A 23920-nucleotide genomic window follows, 5' to 3' on the forward strand; every position below is an offset into this window, starting at 1 on the left:
TGCTTTAACAAAGCTGTTAGAAGAATTAAAATTAAAAACTACACGTGAAAGTGTGCTGTAAACCATCAAGCAGACATACAAAAGATAAGCCAAAGGGTTAGGAGGAGGGCTACCTCAGAATACACCAAAATCTGAAAGGTATTGTCAATTATAGCAACCATAAGTACCAGTGCAACTAATTATTTTTAAATCCAAAAAGAAGGCACATACCTTTCCCTGCAGAGGGCCCTGAATAAGCTTGGGATATTTCTGTGTTGAACTATTTCCATGTCCCAGTTTCCCATAATCACCATCTCCCCAACTGAAGACTTCTCCTTCTGTAGTGAAAGCTAAAGTATGACCATCAGATCCTTTAGAAGATGAGACCTTTTTAATGGACCTGTGAGGCTCAAATGTTAACTTTTTTAAAGTAGATTGATTATTAGAGTCTCCAAGGCCTAGTCTTCCATAGCTGCCTTTACCACAAGCTCTGACAGAGCCATCTGTAGAAATGACAAAAGTGCAGTACTGTCCAGCTTCAATCTATAAACAAACAGAATGAGATATAACATGCTTCTGTGAGAATCAAAGTATAATATTCAAGTTTATCTTACCAAAGAAGCTCAAAGGAAATCTTTTAAAGTGGAAATGCATCTCCACAGAGATTAAGAAGTAAACAGAAAAATAAAGAAAATTATTAATGGCCTATTCACATTGACTTCATTGTTAATGTATATTTTATCTTTTCAGGTTATCTATCCAGTTTTGGTTCAATGAAACAACAAAGTAAAATGTTTCATTCTCCTTTAATATTACTGGTGAAGGGAAAGCAGTAAAATTTTCCTGTAATTCCTTAAGGTCCATTATAACAAGAACCATGTAATATTTATTCTAAATTCATTTGAGAGAAGCATATATTTTAATGAAAATAATAAAATAGAAAGTTCCAATTTGCCTAAAAGGTAGCTACAAAGGTAAAAAAGTGATCACAATAAGAAAATGGAATGCCAATATGGCGAAAGGAAAATTCTAATTTTCACCTAGTCTAAAATTTACTATTTGTGTTGAATATATGGTAAGTCTGTTGACATTCATAATTTTTTTTAAAACTCCTGATGCAAATTTGATTTTTTAAAACTTGGAAATACTCTTAGGAAAATGAGGGACTTAAAATAAGTTTTTCTATAAAAACGCAAAAACTGACGCAGTATAGTACAGGAACAATATAGATAAGAAAACAAGCAAGAACATTCACTGATAAAAACAAAAACCAAAAAAATCCCACCCATAACATTATTTAAAGCAAACTGTGTTATCCACCAATTTGTAAAGTATGCAGAGAACTCACAGTCTGAGCATCAGAGAAACTAGGAGCCAGTTTGGGTTGTAGTATTTTCTCCTGTGTGCCTTCTACCAACTGATGGCTACTATTGCTCCCCCAAACATAAACCTCACAGGTTTCTGAAACAATGGGAGTATCACCAGTCTGAATGCTATCAGGGCTAGCACATGTTCTTGAGTAATCAGAAGCCATTCTGCAAACCTATTAAAATAAGAAACAGGCAATGAACACTTGAGACATTTTTAGTATAGATATTTTTATAGATATTCTCTGAAATTGTTGACTTTCTTTCTTCTAAAACTATCTCAACTGCTCAAATAACCTAAGAACAACATATTCAATCTTAAACACAGATAGCTAGATTACATACTCCTACAGAAAAAAATCACTAAAAGATACTAACAAACGTGGCAAAAATGGGGAGGAGAAGACACAATCAAGCTTTTTATACCTAAATATTTTATTAATGTATAAAACAGCATTATAGAAAAACAAGTAGAAAAACTCCACCTTTAATAATCCTATCACCTTAATATATGTTACCTTTTTTTTATATATGTCCTTCCAGAGTTCTGCATATACATGTTTTTTAACAGTTATCACAGGGGATATACAAGTGATGACACAAAAGGACCATACAGAATTTTCTTTGTCTACCTAGTCTTCATAACTGAACCAATAATATTTCATCTGATGTAAAAATCACAATTTACTCAAGCATTTTCCTTTAAAAGGACATTCAGATTCTTTCTACTTATTAGTTATATAAGCCATTTTTAACAATATAGCTGCTGCTACATGTTTAATTACTTCCCTTAGTAGAGAAACTCAGAAATGGGACTATTATATGCAAAAAATGCCAATAATCATACGATTCCTGAAAGATACCATACCAAATTGCCTTTGAAACTGGTGTTATGATATTTAAACAAAATGAGGGCTTCCCTAAAAACAATAGTGGCCCAGAGCAATTCAATACTCACACACGTATCTACACATATCTATATATGTATATATGTATATACATATGTATATGTATATCTCAATATATGTATATATGTACATTATCTATATAATCTACCTACATTATCTATACATTATATACAATTGTATATATATTATCTATACATACATTATATACAATCTATATATACATTATCTATATATGTATATATGTATATCTATATGTATATATAGATATAGCTATATAAAAAATCATGGCTTATTTACATTTGTGTTGAATATAATGGTAAAGTCTATTGCCCTTCATAATGCTTTATAAAATTCAGGCTTCTCCTCTCCCCTCCTCTCTCCTCAAAACCCTGCCAAAAGCACAGAACCAGGGTTGTCATCACAGTTTTCCTAACCAATGAATAGGCCTATGTGAGAGTACCAGTCTCACTGCATTCACACCAATAATTATTATGCTTTAAATTTTTTTTTTAAAACTTCATTGGGGAAAAAGAGGATGCATTCTTTTAACTTCACAGTTCCTTATTATCAACAGAACTCCCAACTATTTGCTTACCACTAACTTGCAACCATTTATTTATTAGAGCTCAGTGGATTTTTTATTGACCTGTATGAATCCCATACAATAAAGATATTATCTCTGACAACAGCAGTTGTCAATTTGTTGACTGCTTTTTAAAGCTTTTTATTTATTTTTTGGTTTTTTTTTTTTCCCTGAATCAAGCAAAATAAAAGAGGAATCTTTAAAAGCCAATGTATTATATCACCAGACCATTAAATGGGAAGGTATAATTTCAGTCAGAACCTTTAAATAGTACCCAAAAACAAGAGAATACGTGTGTCAAATAATTTTCAGTGAACATCAGGAGAGTTCTGAGAACACACAAAATGTGCATAAATAAAGGTTGCTAGTCCCTAATAAAAGATCTGAAATTCTGCTGCCAATAAAAGGATGATGGGCTCAAGCAAGTTAGAACTGATCTCAAGATCTATCACAGTAGTCTCCCTTTTTCCAGTTTCACTTTTTGTGGCTTTAGTTACCGGCAGTCAGCTGCTGTCTGAAAATATTAAATGGAAAATTCCAGAAATGAATAATTCATAGATGCTAGACTGCACACTGTTCTGAGTATCATCCCATTGTCCAGCATAGCCACGCTGCATAAACTACTCACCCATCAGTCACTGCGCAGCCATCTGGTAACCAGCATTCTGGTGCCTATGTTCAAGTAACCCTTGTTTTACTTAATCATGGCCCCAAAGTACAAGGGAGCTATGCTGGCAATTTGGATGTCCTCTTACTGTATCTAATTTATAAATTAAGTTTTAACATAGGTATGTATATATATAGGAAATAACATGGTATTTATAGAATTTGGTACTATTTACAATTTCAGGCATCCATTGGGGGTCTTGGAATATATACTGCAGTGAAGTGACAGTCGCTCAGTTGTATCCAATTCTTTGCAATCCCATAGACTGTAACCAGCCAGGCTTCTCTGTCCATGGAATTCTCCAGGAAAGAATACTGGGGTGGGTTGCCATTCTCTTCTCCAGAGGATCTTCCTGACCCAGGGATCAAACCTGGGTCTCCTGCATTGCAGGCAGATTCCTCACCATCTGAGCCACAGGGGAGGCCCATTATATATATACTGGGTGGATTACCATTCTATAACAAGGCTTAAAAAATCATAGCCCTCCTTCTCTGACTCCCACAAAAAAGAAAGACAAGGAGAAGTTGAGGGGACAGGGAAAGAGAAGGGGAAGGGAAGGGGAGAGGGGAAGAGAGAGAGAAGGAGAGGGAAGGGGGGAAGAGAGGAAGAAGTGGAGGGAATGGGGAAAGAAGTAAAAACATTTATTCAAAAGACTTAAGAAATGTTTTTTAAAAACAACTACGGGGTGGGAAGAATTCTAGGAAGATGACAATAGCAGCAGCAATGTAGTTTTCCAAACACGGAATCACTGCACAGAACAAAAAGAAGGCAAAACTCCAAACTTATGCTTAACATTCACAATAAAACTAGACAAACATAGTTCCAGTAACTCCAAAATATGAGCAGGTGCAGACAAACCACTACCAAACACAGAATGCGCACAGTAATATATCTGTATAGGAAGAAGCCAGAGACTATCCAACAGATCTAAGAGTAAGAAAAAGGCCCAAAACAACCAACCCAGTGCTCACCAGAAAGAACAGTGAGCCAATCTAAGCAGTTGCAACTGGGAAGAAGAGCTTTGCCCTCTCCAAAAAGCAGGTAAGTACAAAGGACCCATGAGAAGTTTGAAAGAAGCTAGAGCAATCTAACTTGGTGACCTCTTGAAACCAAACGGACAAGCCAGTAGTACTCCCTTCCAGAATAGAGCCCTCATGTGAAGCAGAAACTACTGGGAGTGGAATAAAAGTTTAGCAGAATGGGAACAACAGAGAGGAAAGAGACAAGCTTAAGATAAAAGGTGGGGAGGGGAACATGCTGGAAACCACCTTATTTCTTTTTTTTATAACATTACATAAAAACAATAGAGGAAGGGAGTCTATGGATTTAGAAAAGCTACCTTGAATCTCATCCTATTCTAAAAATTTAGGAAAATAAAACAAAATTTTCATAAAAATAAGCAACAAAAAAGTACAAAGGTCAAATTCCATATGAAGCTATTATTGGGGGGAGCGGGGGAGGGAAGAGACAGAATAACATCACTACTTTTAAATAGAAGCAAGCCAGAAGAGAACTGCCCACAAGACATATCAAACTGTAACCTATTTCAAAGCCAGCTAAAGAGATTGAGAAAATGAAAAGTGAAAGAAATGCACAACTCTGAAATAGACATGTTCAAGAATAACGTGGCAGACTCAAAAAAGAATTAGAAATAAAAGAAAAAACATCATTTTGGAAATGAAGAGTAAACTATAGGGAATCCAAGAGTAAATAAATACAAAAGATAATATCATAAGAGCAGCAAAAGATTAAAAGGATAAAAGTTGTTTAGAAATAAAAAAGAAATGAAAATCATATAAAAAGTATTAAAGAAAACGTGAGAATTACTAGTTAGGCAAAGATCCAACAAATAAGCAATAGGAGTCCTAGAAGAGAATCAAATAAAAAAAGAGTAAAAATAATAGTAAAAACAATAATTTATGGAAACTTCCCTGAAATAAAAAAGGTTTCAGACTACATATTGAAATCTTCCCATCTCTGAGAATATCAACCCTGAATGGATAACATCAAGATGTATTCTAGTAAAATTACTGTTCTCTAAAGAAGAGATCCTTTGGGCTTCTCAGCAAAACAAGCATGTGACTCATAAATATATGAAAGAAAATCAGATTATCTTCAGACCTCAGCAGCAAAGGTTTATGCCAGAAGAAAATGGATAAATACATTTAACAAGTAGAAGGAAAGAAAATGTGAGCCAAAGATTTTATCTTCTCTCTTCTGGAAAGTGACTTTTAAGTATAAAAAGCATAGCAATTAACATGTAAGAACCAAGAGAATCTTTTCCATAATTCTTTACTGAGGATTCTACTTGAGAATAAGCTTCAGACAACTAAAAAGAATAGAGAGACACTAAGAGAAACTGGCAGTGAGCATTAAAGATGTAGTTATTTATAGAACTCATACTAAGTGAGGGTTATAACGTAGAGTTATGCATGCTATGAGTATGTACGTATAATACAACTACAAAAAATGGGGAAATCATATGTAAACAGCATGTTTTAGTAAACATTCGATGGTAGTATTTGTCTTATTTTAGGATTACTCTGTGTGTCGCACTATGTGACCAAAATAAATAATTACAGGATATTCTAATTCTACATCCCTGTACCTTGAAAACCGATGTTCTTACTTTGAAAGAAAGGAGATATAACTGTAATATAGAAAAGGGTAAGTATAAATTCTATAGCCCCAAAATTAAAAGTATCAACTAAAGAGATATACTATTAGCTTTAAATACTCGCACACATGTACACACACACAGACACACACACACACGCAAACTTCCTGGCTCTACTGTAAGGGCCTAGAAAAATAACACTGACACAGTAGTGATGACCATGATTGTGATCCTGAAATACTATTTTCCACCAAAAGAAACCAGGGCTTATGGAGAAATAGCTAACTAGCTGCAAATCCAGATCAAGAAATGTGTAAGATGAGTCCATCTTGAGTTCAGGACAATTTGAAGGGTCAGTTAGCAAGGAAGCTATCAAAGATTATTAGGTCTATGTCAAAAGAACTTGGGAACCACCCTGAAGAGACTATTACCCTGAAAGACTGTTGGCCAAAGATAAAATAGTACGAGCTTCACTACAGATGATAATTCAATGAAGTAAACCTTGAATAGGTTTAAATCTGAGTTTGTAATAGTATTTTGCAAGTGAAATCAACTGGTCAAGCTTAAAGGATGACAGAAGACCAGTTCATTAAAGTGAAAACCAGTAAATAAAAATTGGTGTTAAAAATTTTTTTAAAAAAGCAAATAGGAGAATCAAACATTTATTCTGCTTTTCTTATTTGAACTGTCGCAAGGTAACCAAATAGTCAATAAGGGAATCATCTCTTCATGAAAACATTCCAACTAACAACTGAAAGATGAAAGATATAATTAGAATACTACCATTTTGCAACCAAGCACCAATGAATTAATAGATCTGATTATTAAGAATTCAGGGTTGCTAGTACTACAAAAAGAGACAACCAAATGAAAGATCACAACACCATGTATGGTCCTGCCTGCCTGATCCCATACAAAGGGATCAAACCTGAAACAGATCAAATCTCTAGATTCACCCGTCAAAATACAGGAAATACATAGGAACTGTATTTTGAGTAATCGATTAACAAAATCCAGATGGTAGGAAATCCTACAACCTAAAAAGTCCAGGTTCCTGAACAAATACATTGAAGGAAAAGATATACATATGATTTTTTTTTTTAAGTAGACAAGACTGAACTATAGTGTCTAGATTTTTTTTTTAAGTAGACTAGACTGAACTATAGTGTCTAGGGATGCACACAACTATAAAGAAATGCAAGGAAGTGACTACTCTTATACTCTTAAAGTCAGGATAGTGGTTCTTTAGAGGAGGAGGAAAGGGATAATGACCAGGACATGAAAGGGTTTCTAGAGTTGCTGGTAAAGTTTTATTTCTTTCCTGAGCACAGATTAAAAGGCTATTTGTTTCATAATAATTCCATTAAGGCATTTATGTTTCTTATCTGTTTTAATAATAAATTTTTAAATTAAAAAAATGCACATTATACGAAGTCCAAAATGAATAAAAGGGTATGCACTGACAAATATGTCTGCCTCCCACCCCTTATACAACACCTCAGCTCCACTTTCTAGAAGCAACCAATCATTGACACCACTTTCTTTTGCATCCTTTCCAGAGACGGAATTGAATTACTTTTAAGGGATAAACAGAAGCGTTTTAAGACAAACTAACTTTTCTTTTTTCTTCTTTAATTTTTATTGGAGTATAGTTGATTTCCAATGCTGTGTTAGTTTCAGATGTACAGCAAAGTGAATCTGTGATACATATACATCTATCCACTCCTTTTTGGACTCTTTTCCCACATAGGCCGTTAGAGTAATGAGTAGAGTTCCCTGAGCTATATAGTCAGTCCTTATAAGTTATTTATTTTATATCTAGTAGTGTGTATATGTCAATCACAATCTTCCAGTTTATCCTTGACAAGGCAACTTTTAATTTATGATTATTTAAAGCCATGATTTTTACATACCTCTTCAAAGAGACACAAAGCTGCCTCATAGAGTGAGCACAAGCCATCGGATGTTCTGGTTGGTTCCCTCCACTGACTCCGATCAGCAGATGAACCCTGTAATTAAGACATTGTGGAATACAGTTTGGTAAGGAGAGAGACATATATTAAAATCACTTAAACTGTCCACAAAACATTTAAAGAACTGTTTATATAATTATGTGCTTTAAGATCAAATCCTAACATTACATCATGAAACCAACTTTTAAGTGTTGTAAGAGAGGTGGCTATAGAGTGAAGCAGTAAATTAAGTACCAATCCCTCACTGATTATCTTATTAAACAGTCATTTGTTCTAAGGGTTACAGGTTTAACACAGAAACAGTCGAAGAGGCAGAATTTTGCCAATTACACACTCTCTGGGTGACCAATATTTAATAAATGAAGTGAAGTGAAAGTCGCTTGGTCATGTCTGACTCTTTGCATCCCCATGGACTGTAGCCCTCCATGCTCCTCTATCCATGGGATTTCCCAGGCAAGAATACTGGACTTCCCTGGGGCTGCCTTGTTCACTTGCTCCACGAATAAAGCAGCATACAGCCATAACTGACGATCCTGACCAGAACAGCAGTTAAGTCTGTTCCTCCTTAGTGTTGACATAACAAAGGTCCCACAAGTCAGTTCATAACTGAGGAATCACAGCTCCTCTCTGGGACTAACAGCCTAATGTAATTGTCCACTTGACTCTCCATATATAAACACTTTACAGTCATCTCAAATAAACATATTCAAAACTAAACTGCCTATCTAACATTTCCCCCACATTCACCCAAACCAGTTCCTCCTATGCAACTCCTCCACAAAATGACCCAATGGTTATGACCAGAAATCACTCTTTTACTGAAAACTCATAAATCAGAGTGAACTTTACCTCCACTGTTCCCTTAAATTCCTATATTCTTAAATCTTTACATCACAAATATCAAGTTCCTTCTCTGATTTATTAATCCTATAATTGTAAAATTTTCATTGGTGTCTTTATTTCAAAAGCTGTTGTTTATAAAAATACATTCTACATGATCACCTGGTAAATATACCATAGAAAAGTATATCCTCTACCGTAGAAGGGCTTTGGGCCTACGTGCTCTGTAAGATCCCATTCAACTCCAGGATTATATGATTTTATCAATTCAAGGTATTTTATTTAACATGATTCCTAGGTAATGAAAGAAATGATACTGGCTATTTAATTTACTGCCAGGTCATCAGGTGCTAAGCTACTGCTACCAATTTTTCCTCTTAATCCCTTAAGGTGGTACACTTCTTCTGGAATTTTAACGTAAACATGAATTATCTGGAAATTGTTAAAATGCAGATTCCAATTCAGTAAATATAGGTGGGGGCCTTAGATTCCGCATTTCTAACAAGCTTCCAGTGACACCAATGCTGCTGTCTGAGGCTCACACTTCAAATAGTAAGGCTTTAGAGAGCCACTTGCAGGTCTCAGAGTCATATCAGAAGTTGACTGTTCAAAATTACCTACACATAAGGTGTGGCTATACCAGAAAATACTATGAGGTACAGCCTCTCCAAATCCAAAATTAGCAGTGTAGAACCTCTGGGAAAAACACAATTGAAATCTGTGACTCCATTCTTTAAAGGTCATCTCTACTGATCACCAAACCAAAAGCAGATGAGAAACAACAGCTTACTATACATTCTTGGGAGCTGGTACCAGGACTATAATAATTGATTTTCTTATGCCTGTTTACAGTATAAAGGAAAACACTGAAAACAGCATTAGGTTTTCAGTAACAGACCTGTGTTTAAATCCATGCTTCATCACTTATGGGCAATGTGACTTAAGGATTAGTTTCCTTATCCTTTAACAGGAATAACGCCTCTTTTATTTAGGGCTGTTGGGGATAACAACTGAAATTATGCATAGAACATCATAGCATAGTTCTTAATACATAGAAAGAATTCAAAACTAGAAGCAGTAATTGTCATTATTTTGTATGATGTACACAGAGAAAGAATAGAAAACACAGGAAGTCTTTAATATATTTTTGCACCAAACCAATTTTTTAAAAAAATTCTTCAAAATCTGTCTGCAGTGACTGTCGTTGATTTCTGTTCTCCCCAAAAAATCAGTATTAAGTGTGAGACTAATCCCTCCCCAGTCAATTAGGATTAAAGACATCTCTAAAACCCATTTTGTATAGAATTCTTAATGTGTTTTGTAAATATACTACATAACAGAAAAAGAGGGCTACATCTAGGCATTTTTCATTTTGGAAAATAAAGCATGTTAAGTGTGTAACAATTTACACACTGCTAACAGGAAGTTCAAAGGTCTAAAGATACAGGGGAAATTAAAATAACAAAAATATGTGGTTTTACAGGTCTTCATTAAATTCCCTTTCTCTTATTTACCTGCCATCATAGTATCTTTTCATTTTTTTCCCACCTTTTTATTAATAAGATAATCAGACAAGAACATTAAGACTTGATGGACTATATTTCCTTATGTTCTTGCTATCTGGTTTTATTCTTCTTCCAATTGTTTCAGTGACTCCCCACTGCCTACAGAATTAAGCTCAAAACCCCACAGCCTGGGATACGTGACCCCACCCAGCTTGTCAGCCTTAGCTCATCCCATTCCACCTTGAACATTCAGAAACCTGCTCTCCCACACCTCCATCACTCTGTGAACACTAAACCTCTCACCTAAAGACTTTTTCAGCTCTCCCACTCACAAACCTCATGTTTGCAAGCAAACTCTTACTTTTCAACTAAACTTAGGCACCCTTCATTTTCAGCCTCTTCCCCTCTAGCCTTCCTCCTATGTCCCATGACCTTGTCCCTATGCAGACTTCTACTACACTCCAGTACCATTAACATTAAATGTCTATGCATCTCTCTTTCCTTAAACTGTAAGCTAGATAAAGGCATGGATGATACAAAGCTTATTCATCTTTTTAACCCAGAGCCTAGCAATATCTGGCACACAGTAAATACCTAGTGGTATCAAATGCCAAAGATGTCTTTATTGCTGTTTATATTTTTAGTTTATTTTTTTAGGATGTGGGGATATACAGTGACATTATTTCCCTACTCTTTATTTTAAATATAAGTTAATGATTATCTTGCACATTTGCACTCAAACCTCTGAATTACTGCATGTGTGGGTAGTGGAGGTTAAGTAAGAATCACACATGTAAATACAATTTAAGGATGAACTCTTTTTTTTTTTTCTTTAAGGCCTTATACCAGTTTCCCAATGACTCAGCAAGTAAACAATTCGCCAGCAAAGCAGAAGACACAAGAGATGCTGGTTTGATCCCTGGGTGGGGAAGGTACCCTGGAGAATCCATTCCAGTATTCTTGCCTGAAAAATCCCATGGACAGAAGAAACTGGTGGGCTACAGTCCAAAGGGTCGCAAAGAGTTGGACACAACTGAGTGACTAAGCATACCAGGTACTCAACTGATGGTTATGTGTCTCTCCCTCTAACTTCTATTAATAGCTTGGGGATAAGTTTTATCTCAGCTGCTCATGAACAGAGAATCTTAACATAGTGAGAATCAGGTCAGGATGGGGTCCAGTGTACCAGGAGAGGCTCTAGATACTTTATGAGTTCTCAACCAACAACAACAACTGATAACACTGTAAAGTGTAAGAAATATGAATTCTGGAGACCAAGAGCATCAGATCCTATCACTCACTGTGCAAGAAAGAATAATAAATACAAAGTTTAAGTTAATAACCATCTCTTTTCCCTAAAATCTATCTGAAATTTAATTAAATTCAATCTAACATAGGCCTGTGGTGACTCCCGGAGGGCCAAACTAAATCACACAAACATATAAGATTCTTCCTCAGAATATACCCAGAATTCTGATGAAAGCTATCTGGAGTATCCTAGCCCCAAAAGAAAGTTATAACATAAGGGTATAGCCTAGGAGGGGAAGAAAGGAGGCCCTTTCTGCCTAGGTGAATACAATTCTGTCCAGAAATGAAAGAAGTCAAGTGGAGAGAAAATTGGAAATCCAGCAATAAAAATAAGTTTATTGTATTTTATATCTGCTTTAAGGTAGGCCTTCAGGGGGGAAAAAGTCAATCAATTTAACATAAATAGTATAAAAGCTGCACACAGTGGTCAGAGAAAAACACGGGCTTTGCCGACAGACTAGCGGTTGTAGGAAGTGGTTAACACAGTGCCTGGTCCATCCGTGCTTAATTAGGAGTACACGCTTTACTTTCAGTTCTTTTGACAAACAGGTGTGTAACTTTGGATAACCGCCACAATTTCTTCATCCTTAAGATAATAGTAAATAGTATCTTCTTTACAGATTAACAAGATAATTGAATGAGACACTGCTTGTAAAAAGCACCTGGTAGGTAGCAGGCACTCAACAAAGGTTAGAGCTCTTCTTCCCTTATGCCAGGTACTGGGAAGCAGTAAGTAAAAATCCCAAAAAAATGAATGGAATAGTATACTATACATTAATTAAATGAATGTTAAAGCTCATTATATAGGTAGTAAGTATATTTAGTATGAAGATTTCTTAAGCTTACAGAGCCAATTTAAACTCACAACCAAATATGCATACAAACATTTCCAACATGCTAAAAGACAACGAAGCTAAACAGATACAGAGAAAAGCAATTTACTTTCTTTGGGCATCCTCTTCCCACTAAGGAGCAATATTGCAGGATAAGGTTTAGAGGGTAAGGTGGGGAAAACGCATCTGACTCAGGGTATTTAGAATTTTGGTTAAAAAGGAAATACACCAGGGGCAAGCATACAATCATATAAGTTGATTGTGCAATAATTAACATCTTTTCTTTATGGCAAAGGCAATGGAAAATAAATGGGACTGTAAAATGAAGAATTAAGTAACTCCTCACAGAAATATTAACACGTGACCAAGAACAGATACATTATTTTAGGTCATCAAATGGCATCACATATTTGAAAATGGTGTAAATTTAGAGAACGTTACCAGAAAGTATTAAGAATTGCAAAATAAAATGAGAAACAAAGATATGCAATACATGTTTAAATATTCAATAAGAAACCACAAGAGGCCTAAATGCCTCTCACTGCTGTTACCTCAAATCTTTCTTACTCAGATCACTGCATCTCTGGCTCTAAGTCTCTACCTTGGATAAAGATCATAGGACCTTTCCAATATTCCAGGTTCGGAGCAAAGCACCAAATGCTTTCCTGTCTACATTTTATTTAACATTAGGAAATTCAAATTTTCATAGATATAATCTAGAGTCTCCAAGTACTTACTTATAATAAAATTATTTGTAAAAAAAATGACCCAATATTTACTATTCAGTTCACAAACACAAACATAACTCAGGTGAAAATATAAATACCCTGGTTTAAAAGTAAATTCAATGTAATTGTTTTTTATGAAACATTCCTGTCAATCCAAGAGCTCTCCACTTTTGGCAGGAGGGAAGACATGAAATATACACACATAATTTATAAATCATATTTTTATAAACTAAATTTGTTAAATGATATACGATATCTGGTGATAAAGGACACCAAAAATACTGATCAATGTCACCCAACTGAAATTAAGTCAATCTATGAGTGTTTTGATCTTTATATTCCAAATTCTTATTTCAAACTTTTATTCTGTTTTCAAAAAGCATTAAATTTCAATTTCAGAAATTCTTGAAATTGATCATATTGCACTGCATTTTACTCTTTATTCTTTAATATGGTATCCAAAGTTAGTTCCTTTATGATAATCAAGTAATTAAATTCCTTCAAGAACAAGAACATATTCATTACAGATCTAGGATACTCAGTTCATCACTCCCCTCCATTCAGGTCTCTGCTCAAATGTCACAATTCAGCGACATTCTTGACCACATTAACTAAAATATCACACCTATCCCCTCCCCAATCTCTGCTTGAGTCCATCATTTTGCATTCCCTTTCCCTCCCTTATTTTAATTCTTAGAACTTCACACTACCTGAAATTTATATGTATTGTCTGATTCCCCCACCAGGCTGTGAGATCCAAGAAACTACATTTTTCTCTGCTGTATCCCTAGGGCCTAGAATAATACTTAGCATATAGTAAATATTTAATAAAAATTGAGAAGCTTGAAATTAGCAATTTTTTGGTCAAAAAAAGATCTCCATACTCACCAGCCAAGGCCCCTCATTTTACATTTGAGTTTGCTAAAACACAGCGAAGTTAGATGAATTTCTCAAGTTTGCATAGGAAGCCATAAAACTTAAACTACAATCCTGACTCCTGATTCAGAAGTCTTAACATAATACCAACTAGTTTGTCCTTCAATTACATATTCACGTCAACACATATAAAGTTCTTCACTCCAAGTATGTAAAATATTTAACTAGCCTAACATCACCAGTAGAATTCTCAAATCATTCACTGTTACCACCAATTCATTAAAAGCTGAGTTGACCTTTTCCAAAATTGTTAGATAAGAATTTTAAAGCTGAGATTTATAATACATACCAAAGAACGCCTCATCTGCATTAATATAGTCATAAAGCAGTCAAAGCTGATCATTCCTTCTTGGCTTGACAGTAGTTTGCTTTTCTCCATGGAATTTACAACTGCTGAAGCCCCCAATGCCATTTCTATCCATTCAAGGAGATACCGCAAAGAACCTCGCTGAGCTGCTAAACCAAGCAGCAACTCAGAAGCTAATCTACGACCTAAAGTGTCTGCTCCAGAATTGGGAATAGTTACTCCTTTAAGAAAGGTTGTTACTTGTGATAAGCAATCCAAGCCCATAGGTGGAATCTTGCTTTCATTTGCTAAAGATAATGGTGGCAAAGAGCTCACAACTTCAATTGCAGTATGAATAACATCATTGCAAAGACTGAGACCAGGTCCCGACACAGGCATCATCCAACTTTGTCTCAGAAGTGCAAATAATAAACTTAGACCAGTTCGAACACCCATTTCTATAAGTGCATCAGTGCTTGACCGAGGACGTTCACTAACAGAATGGACATCTGCTGAACCAGAGCTGCTCTCCGGAGAATGCTGCTGCTGTTTCACTTTGCCTTTGTCATGGTATTTATTAGAAAGTGCATAGAAGACACGCTGGAGTACAAGCAATCGTTTTCGAAGTGCCCCAGCAAATGGGGAATCTGAACATACCATCTTTGCAAGTGCTAGCTGACTGCTAAGAAGGGCATCCAAATAGTGGTCCTGTTCATCGCTTGAAAGAGACTCACGTTCAAAGTCTGGCAGCTGAGGTCCTTTGAGGCACAAAACTTGTTGAGGCAAAGGTACTACTTCCTTATTGCTGACCAGTTTAGAATATAAAACAGCAACCCCCTCTCTTGTAGCAATAGATTCACTGTCCTCTGTAATCCAGGAGCTGTTGAGGTGTTCAAGCCATTTCAGTTTCACTGGTGGAACCATAGTTGCCATGTTGATTTACTCTTCAGCCATTAGTTCTATAAAGAGAGAAGAAAAAGCAATCAAAAACCTATGAAGATACTTCAGAAAATGTTTCTTAACTTTCATCACATATTACAATTAGTAATCTCAAACTGATGAAGCACAAAGTTTGGACTTTAGTTAACAGTTATGTACCAATGTTAGTATTTTAGCTTCAATAAATGTACCATGGTTATTTAAGATGTCAATATTAAGGAGAAATGGGTGAAGGGCATATGAGAACTCTGTACCATCTCTGCAACTTTAATGTAAATCTAAAATTATAACAAAATAAAAGGTTTATTTTAAAAATCAGTGATTTATGTACCTTTTCTCTTTGGGTTCTGGTCCCACTATCAGTATAACAGTGGGTTCTACATGAAGATGGACCCCAGATTTGTATCTCCTGGCCTCTCCTCTGAATTCCAAACTTATAAATGTAACTGTCCACTTGACCTCTCCATACATAGACACCTAACAGGCATTTCAAATTAAACAAATTCAAAACTGAATTCCCAATCCAACATTTCCCCCACACCCACCCAAACCTATTCCTCTTGTGGAATTCCTCATTTCAATAAATGGCAACCCTATCCTTCCATTTCCTCTGGCTAAAAAACTTTGGGAGCCATCATTGACTGCTCCCTCTCTTATACTCCAAATTCAATCTGTCAACTCTACTCTCAATATATAGCAACAATCGAAATAGTTCTCACATTCTTCCGTTGCTAAAACTCCAGTCTAAGTCATCAACTCTTGGATCACCGAAGAAGCCTTCTTACTGGTCTCCCTGACTATATTGAGAAACCAGAGTGACTCCAAAACAGCAAGAATTTTATATATTTTGTTTACTGTTGTATTCTGGCATATGGTAAGTGCTCAGTAAGTATTTGTTGACAAAAAACACTTAAAAACTAAGTTTGCTGGGATAAAATATTCACAAGACATATATCCTGCAAAGGACTATCATCCAAGACACAATTAAGGACTCCTACAATTCAATAATAAAAAGACAACCTAATTTTTAAAATTGTCAAAGAGGATGTGAACAAAACTTCAGCAAAGATATGTGAATGGCCAAAATGCACAAGTGCTCAACATCATTATTCATCAGAAAAATGCCAGTTAAAAATATAGAGATACTAACACACATCCACAAGGATTAAAATTAATAAGGCTGACAAAATCAAAGGTTAGCACGGATGCAGAACAATCAGAACTCTCACAAACCATTTGTGGAAATGTAAAATCTGAACAGCCGCCTTAGAAAGACGTCTAGTAATTTCTTATAAAACTAATCATGCATGAGTATGTGCTAAGCTGCTTTAGTCATATCTCTTTGCAACCCCATGGACTGTAGCCTACCAGGCTCCTCTGTCCATGGAATTCTCCAGGCAAGAATACTGGAGTGGGCTGCCATGCTCTCCTCCATGGGATCTTCGAACCCAGGGATCAAACCCACGTCTCCTAAGTCTCCTGCATTGGGAGGTGGGTTGTTTACCATTAGTGCCACCTGGGAAGCCTCCAAAACTAAACATGTATTATTAGTTTGTTGATGACCCAACAATTTCTCTCCTACAAATTGACCCAGAAGAAAACACAACCAAAAGAAGATTCAATGCTAAATGACAGCTGCCTCTAGAAGGTGAGGGCATGAATAGACTGGGAATGGCATGAGGTAACTTCCTAAGGTGATGGCAATATTGGATTACAAAGCTTTATGCATTTGTAAAAACACAGTGAACATATATTTAAGATTTTACATTTCACTGCATGTACATTTTACCTTAATAAATACTGAACTCCAGTTGATATAAATATATTATGGAGTTGATATACACATGTTAAAAAAGCATATATTTGGAGGAAATATACTGATGTGAGTAATCTTGAAATACATCAAATTATAAGATGCATTGATGGGTATGTGTAAATATAAATATATGTGTATATATATATATATATATATATACACATACACACATACATATGGATAAGCTATATGACAAAACAAGTATAATAAAGTATTAATGAAAGAACCTCAGTGTTGAGTATATATGCCTATTCATTTTTAAGTCTTTCAACTTTGCTGTATATTTGAAAATTTTCATCATAAAACGTTGCAAGGGAGTGGAGACTAACTCCCGCCTTTCAAGCAAGTCCCCAGGACGGTAGTCATGACAGTGGTAGAGAAAGATCCTCATATACTGAGGGGCATTTTATTTTCAAGATAAAGATAGATCTTAAAGAGCGAGCTCCAGTGATAGATAAGCCAGGCTAATTAAAAGCAGTTTCCTGTTTCTAAACACATCCTGTCAAATTCTAAATATAAAATCTAATGGTACTTCCCTTTTCAAGCTTATAATTACTATGCTTTATTTATCTTCACTAGATACTTGGAAAGTATATACTTAGGAGAGGGAAAATAAAACCATAAGCCTCCTTACACTTTATTCAGCAAAGTATTAACCTAAACATTGTGCAGAGGATATAAAAGTACCTTACTTACCTCCATCCCTGTGAGCCACAGGTAATTTTTCTCTTTTTAATTTTGCTAGTTTGATTGCTATAAAGGACTATGTCACTGCTCTAATTTGAATCTCCCAGATTACTAACATCTGGGAAATGCTTATTCGTGTCCTTCTAGTCACATATTTTTCTACTGGGTTATTTTTCCTGTCAATTTGTAAAAAGTTTTTGCATTTTATCATTGTTTTCAACACTGCAAATATTTCTTCTAAATCCACCTTTTGCATATACACACATCTTTTCTTTTATAGCTCCTGCTTTCCATTCTTGGTTAAAGGAGCATCCCAACATCACCATGCTCTTACACATGACTTATAGATTATCCAGATATTCACCTGGATTTTCTTGAGGTCTATTTTTATGTTTTTACACATGAGTCTTTACATGAATTTTACATTCATCTTGCATTTTAATAAGCTCTATATGGTATAAAATTGGATTCCAATTTTATTGTTTCCATGTAGATGGCTAATTATGCCACTACCACTTATGAAGTAATCCAGGACTTACAAAACAGCTGAGGACAGTGGCATTACATAATTATCTCCCCAAATTTCTTCCCAAACAGTAAGGAAAAATTAAATTCTACACAAAACTACACCTACAGCATAATTTGAAGATATATTATGACAAAATTGCAAATTAACTGTAAAAAAAAGAAACAGCGTCAATCCCAATGCACATACTCTCACCTCAAAACAGCCACAAGGCTTTGTTCAAGCAAAAGCAGACTACGAAAATCTGTAGAAGACAGAGAAGAGCAAGGATAGCGAAGGAGCCTAAAAGATGATCTGGAATGACTGCCAGAAAGATTAAATCCACACTAAATCTGAAAACACAGAACAAGTGTCCAGAACACAAACTACAAGAAACAAATTTCAAAGTACATTTAAAGGGTCAGGAATGATTTAAAGGAGCAGGTACAATTTTAAATGACAGGTATGATTTATGTGAGTAATCCTTGAAATGCAGAGAGGAGAAAAAAGCAAAAAAGACGAAAGAAGATTTCTTTGGCAACTGGATGGTAAAGGGTAAAAGAAAAAAAAGTAGGAGTGAATATTTAGGGTTCTGCAAGACAAAAGAGAACCATAAAACTGGAGATATAACAAAGCTTCCTCTCAAACAAAAGAAACAAATCACACACACACACACACACACACACACACACACAAATTCTTCAAAGTACTTGGACTTTGCTGTATAGACAGAAGGGGGTTCCATTCAGCAATAGTGTTGCAGACATAGAGAACAGGCTTGTGGACACGGTGGGAGAAGGAGATGGTGGGATAAATGAGAGTAGCTCTGAAACATAAACATTACCATATGTAAGAAACAGACAAGCGAGTGGGGAGCTGCTGTGTAACACAGGGAGCTCAATCCCGTGCTCTGCGGCAACCCAGAGGGTGGGATGAGGTGGGGGGCAGGACGGAGGTATTATGTATAAGAGGGAGGGGACATGTGTATACTTACGGCTAATTCATGTTCTATGGCAGAAGCTAACACAACATTGCAGAGCAGTTATTCTCTAATTAAAAATTTAAAAAGAGCGTGCCATTAAATTAGGAATATTATTATTTTTTTTTAAATTAGGAATATTATTTTCTTAAAAGCCCAATACCGTAAAAATAACAAGAAAAAAGTCCACAAAGAACTACTACAGAAAATCAGGAAAGTTCACATACATCAACTAAGGGAAATCTTCCTGATAAAAAGAAAGCATAAAATAATAAAAGTTAACAATTCAAACAAAACTAAACACATTTAAACATTTGAGGATATAAAAAATCTTGATTCAGAAATTAGAAAAATAAAATAAAAAAAGACCACATAAATAAAAGTTTTTGAAAACGTAAGGGACAAGGAGAGAAGGCTGAGTGCTGAAGAATTGATGGTTTCGAACCACAGTGCTGGAGAAGACTCTTGACAGTCCCTTGGACAGCAAGGAGATCAAACCAGTCAATCCTAAAGGAAATCAATCGTGAATATTCATTGGAAGGACTGATGCTGTAGCTCCAATACCTTGGCCACTTAATCCGAGTGAGCTGACTCATTCGAAGACACTAAAGCTGGGAAAGATAGAAGGCAGGAGGAGAAGGGGACAACAGAGGATTAGATGGTTGGATGGCATCACCGACTCAATGGACATGAGTTTGACTGAATTCCGGGAGATGATGAAGGGCAGGGAGGCCTGGCGTGCTGCAGTTTATGGTGTCACAAAGAGTCGGACACAACTTAGCGACTGAACAACAAGAAAGAAACGGAAGAAAAAGACAAAATTCTTGGAAATGAAGAATGAATTATAAAGTGTCCAAGGAAGAGTAGACACAAATAATAAGTTAGCAGGGCAAGGACAACTAAGGGGTGCGGGTGGGGGAAACAACTATGAGAATTAAAATCTCTCTCTCACACACACACAAATTAGTGAAAGCAGTGGAAACAGAAGAGAAGCAAATAAGGGCAACTATTTGTACTACTGGACTACCTAAAAAAGCAAAACAAAACAAACAAACAAAAAAAAACAGCTGATTTTAAAGCTACCAGCCAAGAAAACTTGCCAGAAATAGAAAAATATCTGAATCAATACAATAAGGGCTCAGAGATACCTAGGAAATTAACCAAGAACAATCAACTCTAATACTTTGGCCTTGTAAAATTGAAAGATGTAGGTAAAATCCTCAAGACCTCCAGGCAAAAAGATCAAATTAAAACTTAAGGCGAAAGAATCAGACTGGCATTGGACATTTTTAAACCAATCAAATAAATAGCATTTCAACAGCTTTTATAAAGCAAAAACCATGGGGGTTACAAGGAAACAGAAACACAAATAATGGGAGACCTGAATATATCAACACCATTGCCTGTACAAGATGGATCAAGTGGACAAAATTATTTAAGGAAATAGAAAACCTAAACCAACAAAATAATTTACTCTTTTTCCATTAACAGGATCTACTTCTGAATTCTCTATTTTGGTCTACTTGCCATTCTTACGCCAACAGTGACTTGATTACAATAGCTTTATAAATGTTCTGATGGGGTAAAGCATGTCCCTAACCTCTAAGATTATTGTATTCAATTACATGCTACCTCTCTCAACAGAGCACATTCTAATTTGAACTTCATTAAATATATTTTCATGATAATTTGTCCACTCAAAAACATAATATGCCTTTCTATTTGATCCAATCTTATTTTACATTTTCTCCATATAGGTCCTATGCCTTTCTTGATAAAGTGTTTAAGTATTTTTGATTTTGTGCTAGTATGAATGGAATTTTCCAATTTCCTTCTCTGGATTATTACTGCTATCCAGTGATATTCTTATACTTTTCCAAATTATGCAAGGACAGAGATGAATCAAAGAAATGCAAAACATATAACAAAGGGACAAAAAATGAAAAAAGCAAAGAAGTATTAAAAGATAAAATAGAAAAAAAGTCTGCAGTAAGACTAAGCATATCTACTACATCACTATCAGCAAAACCCATCTATTTAAACGAAAGACAGGGGACTTTTCAACATGGCGGAGGAGTAAGATGGAAAGACCATGTTCCTCCCCAGAAACACATCAAATTTACATCTGCATGTGAAACAACTCCTACAGAACGCTGGCAGCAGACCACTGGTTTCCAAAAAGGCAAGCCAATCTCCTCAGAATGAGGCAGGGCAAAAAATAAAGATAAGGAAGAGACAAAGGATTTTGAGACAGGGACCTGCACCCTAGGGACAGAGTTGTGAAGGAGAAAAAGTCTCCACACTCTCAGGAACCCTCTCATGGGCCGGGGAGGGGGGGGTGGGGAGGGGTGGAAGGAGGAGCTTCAGAATCTCAGAGAGGAGCACAGCAACAAGTGCTTGGGAGGCAAAATGGAAAGAATTCCTCACAGAGGTCGATATAAAACAGTACTGCCAGCATGCCCGTGGAAGTGAATGGGGACTGGGTGCTGAGGTTCAGGCTTCAGGGGTTGGACCCCAGGGAGAGGACCCGGGTTGACTGCCATGAACATACACTGAGGGAGCTAATACAACACAGCTGAGGGAGTCCAGGGAAAAGCCTGTGCCTCCCAGAGGCAAGAGATCATTGTCACAGGGACCCTCTGACTCCATGAGCTTACAGACCACAGTAACCCACCTTAGTGAATGCCACAAGTGGGATAAGTAGCGGCTGTGAACCACACAACCCCAGAGGTAGATACAGTTACTTCCCAGGTGGTGCAGTAGTAAAGAATCCACCTGGCAATGAAACAGGCACAAGGGAGGCAGGTTCAGTCCCTGGGTGAAGATCACCTACAGTAGGATATGGCAACCCGCTCCAGTATTCTTGCCTGGAAATTCCATGGACAGAGGAGCCTGACAGGGTACAGTCCATGGGGTCACAAAGAGTCAGACATGACTGAACGACTAAGTGCATACACACACACAGGTATATATGCCCAGCCACCACCAAAGCTGGTACGAGTGCCAAAGGCAGAACTAGAGACAACAGCAATGTACGATCCCAGAGGGGGCAACCCAAGCCAACTGGTCACCACCAAAGCCAGGGCAAGTGCCTGAGCCAGGGGACAAAATACCGTCCACCGGAGTCCAGACCACAAAGATAGCATCTGCCACCAAGCTGTGAGAAAATACAGGTTACTTACTGCCCACACCATTGCAGGAGCCTATACAGCTCAGCTCTGTGGAGGGACACATGACCCAGGGCCAATTCCCACGGGAGAGCACACAGAAACGCCTGACTGTAGCAACTCCCCACAGGCCTCGGCTGCAGAGATAAACCCACACACCCATGGGCACCTTATCTTTGACAAAGGAAGCAAGAACATACAATGGAGAAAAGACAGCCTCTTCAATAAGTGGTGCTGGGAAACTGGACAGCTATGTGTAAAAGAACTGAACTACCACCATACACACAAAAATAAACTCAAAATGGATTAAACACTTAAATGTAAGGCCACAAACTATAAAGCTCTTAAAGGAAAACATAGGCAGTACACTCTGTGACATAAATCACAGCAAGATCCTCTTTGACTCATCTCCTAGAAGAATGGAAATAAAAACAAAAATAAACAAATGGAACCTAATTAAACTTAAAAGTTTTGCAGAGCAAAGGAAACAATAAACAAGATTAAGAGACAACTCTCAGGAGAAAATAACTGCAATAGAAACAACTGACAAAGAATTAACCTCTAAAACATTATACATATAAACAGTTCATACAGCTCATATTAGAAAAACAAACATTCCAATCAAAAAAGGGGCAGAAGACCTAATGGACATTTCTCCGAAGACATACAGATGGCCAACAAACATGTGAAAAGATGCTCAACATCGCCCATTATTAAAGAAATGCAAATCAAAACTAAAATGAGCTATCACCCCACACCAGTCAGAATGGCCATCATCAAAAAATCTATAAACAATATATGCTGGAGAGGATGTGGAGAAAACGAAACCCTCCTACACTTGTTGGTAGGAATGTAAACTGATGCATCCATTATGGACAACAGTATGGAAATTCTTCAAAAAACTAGAAATAAATCTACCATATGACCCAGCAATCCCACTACTGGGCATATACCCTGAGAAAGCCACAATTCTAAAGGACATGTGTATCCCAATGTTCACTGCAGCACTATTTACAACAGCCAAGAAATGGAAGCAACCTACATGTCCAGATGTCTACAGATGAATGGATAAAGATATGGTACATAACACAATGGAATACTACTCAGCCATAAAAAAGAAGGAATTTGAGTCAGTTCCCATGAGCTGGATGAACCTAGAGCTGGTTATACAGAGTGAAGTAAGTCAAAGAGAAAAACAAATATTGTATGTTAATGCATACATATGGAATCTAGAAAAATGGTGCTGGTAAACCTCTCTGCAGGGCAAGAATGGAGACGCAAATGCAGAGAACAGTCT

General features: G+C 36.4%; 1 protein-coding gene across 1 annotated transcript in view; it reads right to left on the reverse strand.

Moving 5' to 3' along the window:
* The window catches only part of HERC1 (HECT and RLD domain containing E3 ubiquitin protein ligase family member 1), a 205299-nt gene that overhangs the window by 138399 nt on the left and 42980 nt on the right, over positions 1 to 23920 (reverse strand). The window contains exons 2-5 of the mRNA XM_061157327.1: positions 14534 to 15489; positions 8035 to 8130; positions 1328 to 1522; positions 211 to 522 (exon numbers count right to left, since the gene is read on the reverse strand). Coding sequence (XP_061013310.1) covers positions 211 to 522; positions 1328 to 1522; positions 8035 to 8130; positions 14534 to 15463 — 1533 coding nt within the window. The 5' untranslated portion in view covers positions 15464 to 15489. The remainder of the gene's footprint in view (positions 1 to 210; positions 523 to 1327; positions 1523 to 8034; positions 8131 to 14533; positions 15490 to 23920) is intronic.

Source organism: Dama dama, chromosome 12, assembly GCF_033118175.1.
Source record: "Dama dama isolate Ldn47 chromosome 12, ASM3311817v1, whole genome shotgun sequence".
Taxonomy (NCBI): domain Eukaryota; kingdom Metazoa; phylum Chordata; class Mammalia; order Artiodactyla; family Cervidae; genus Dama; species Dama dama.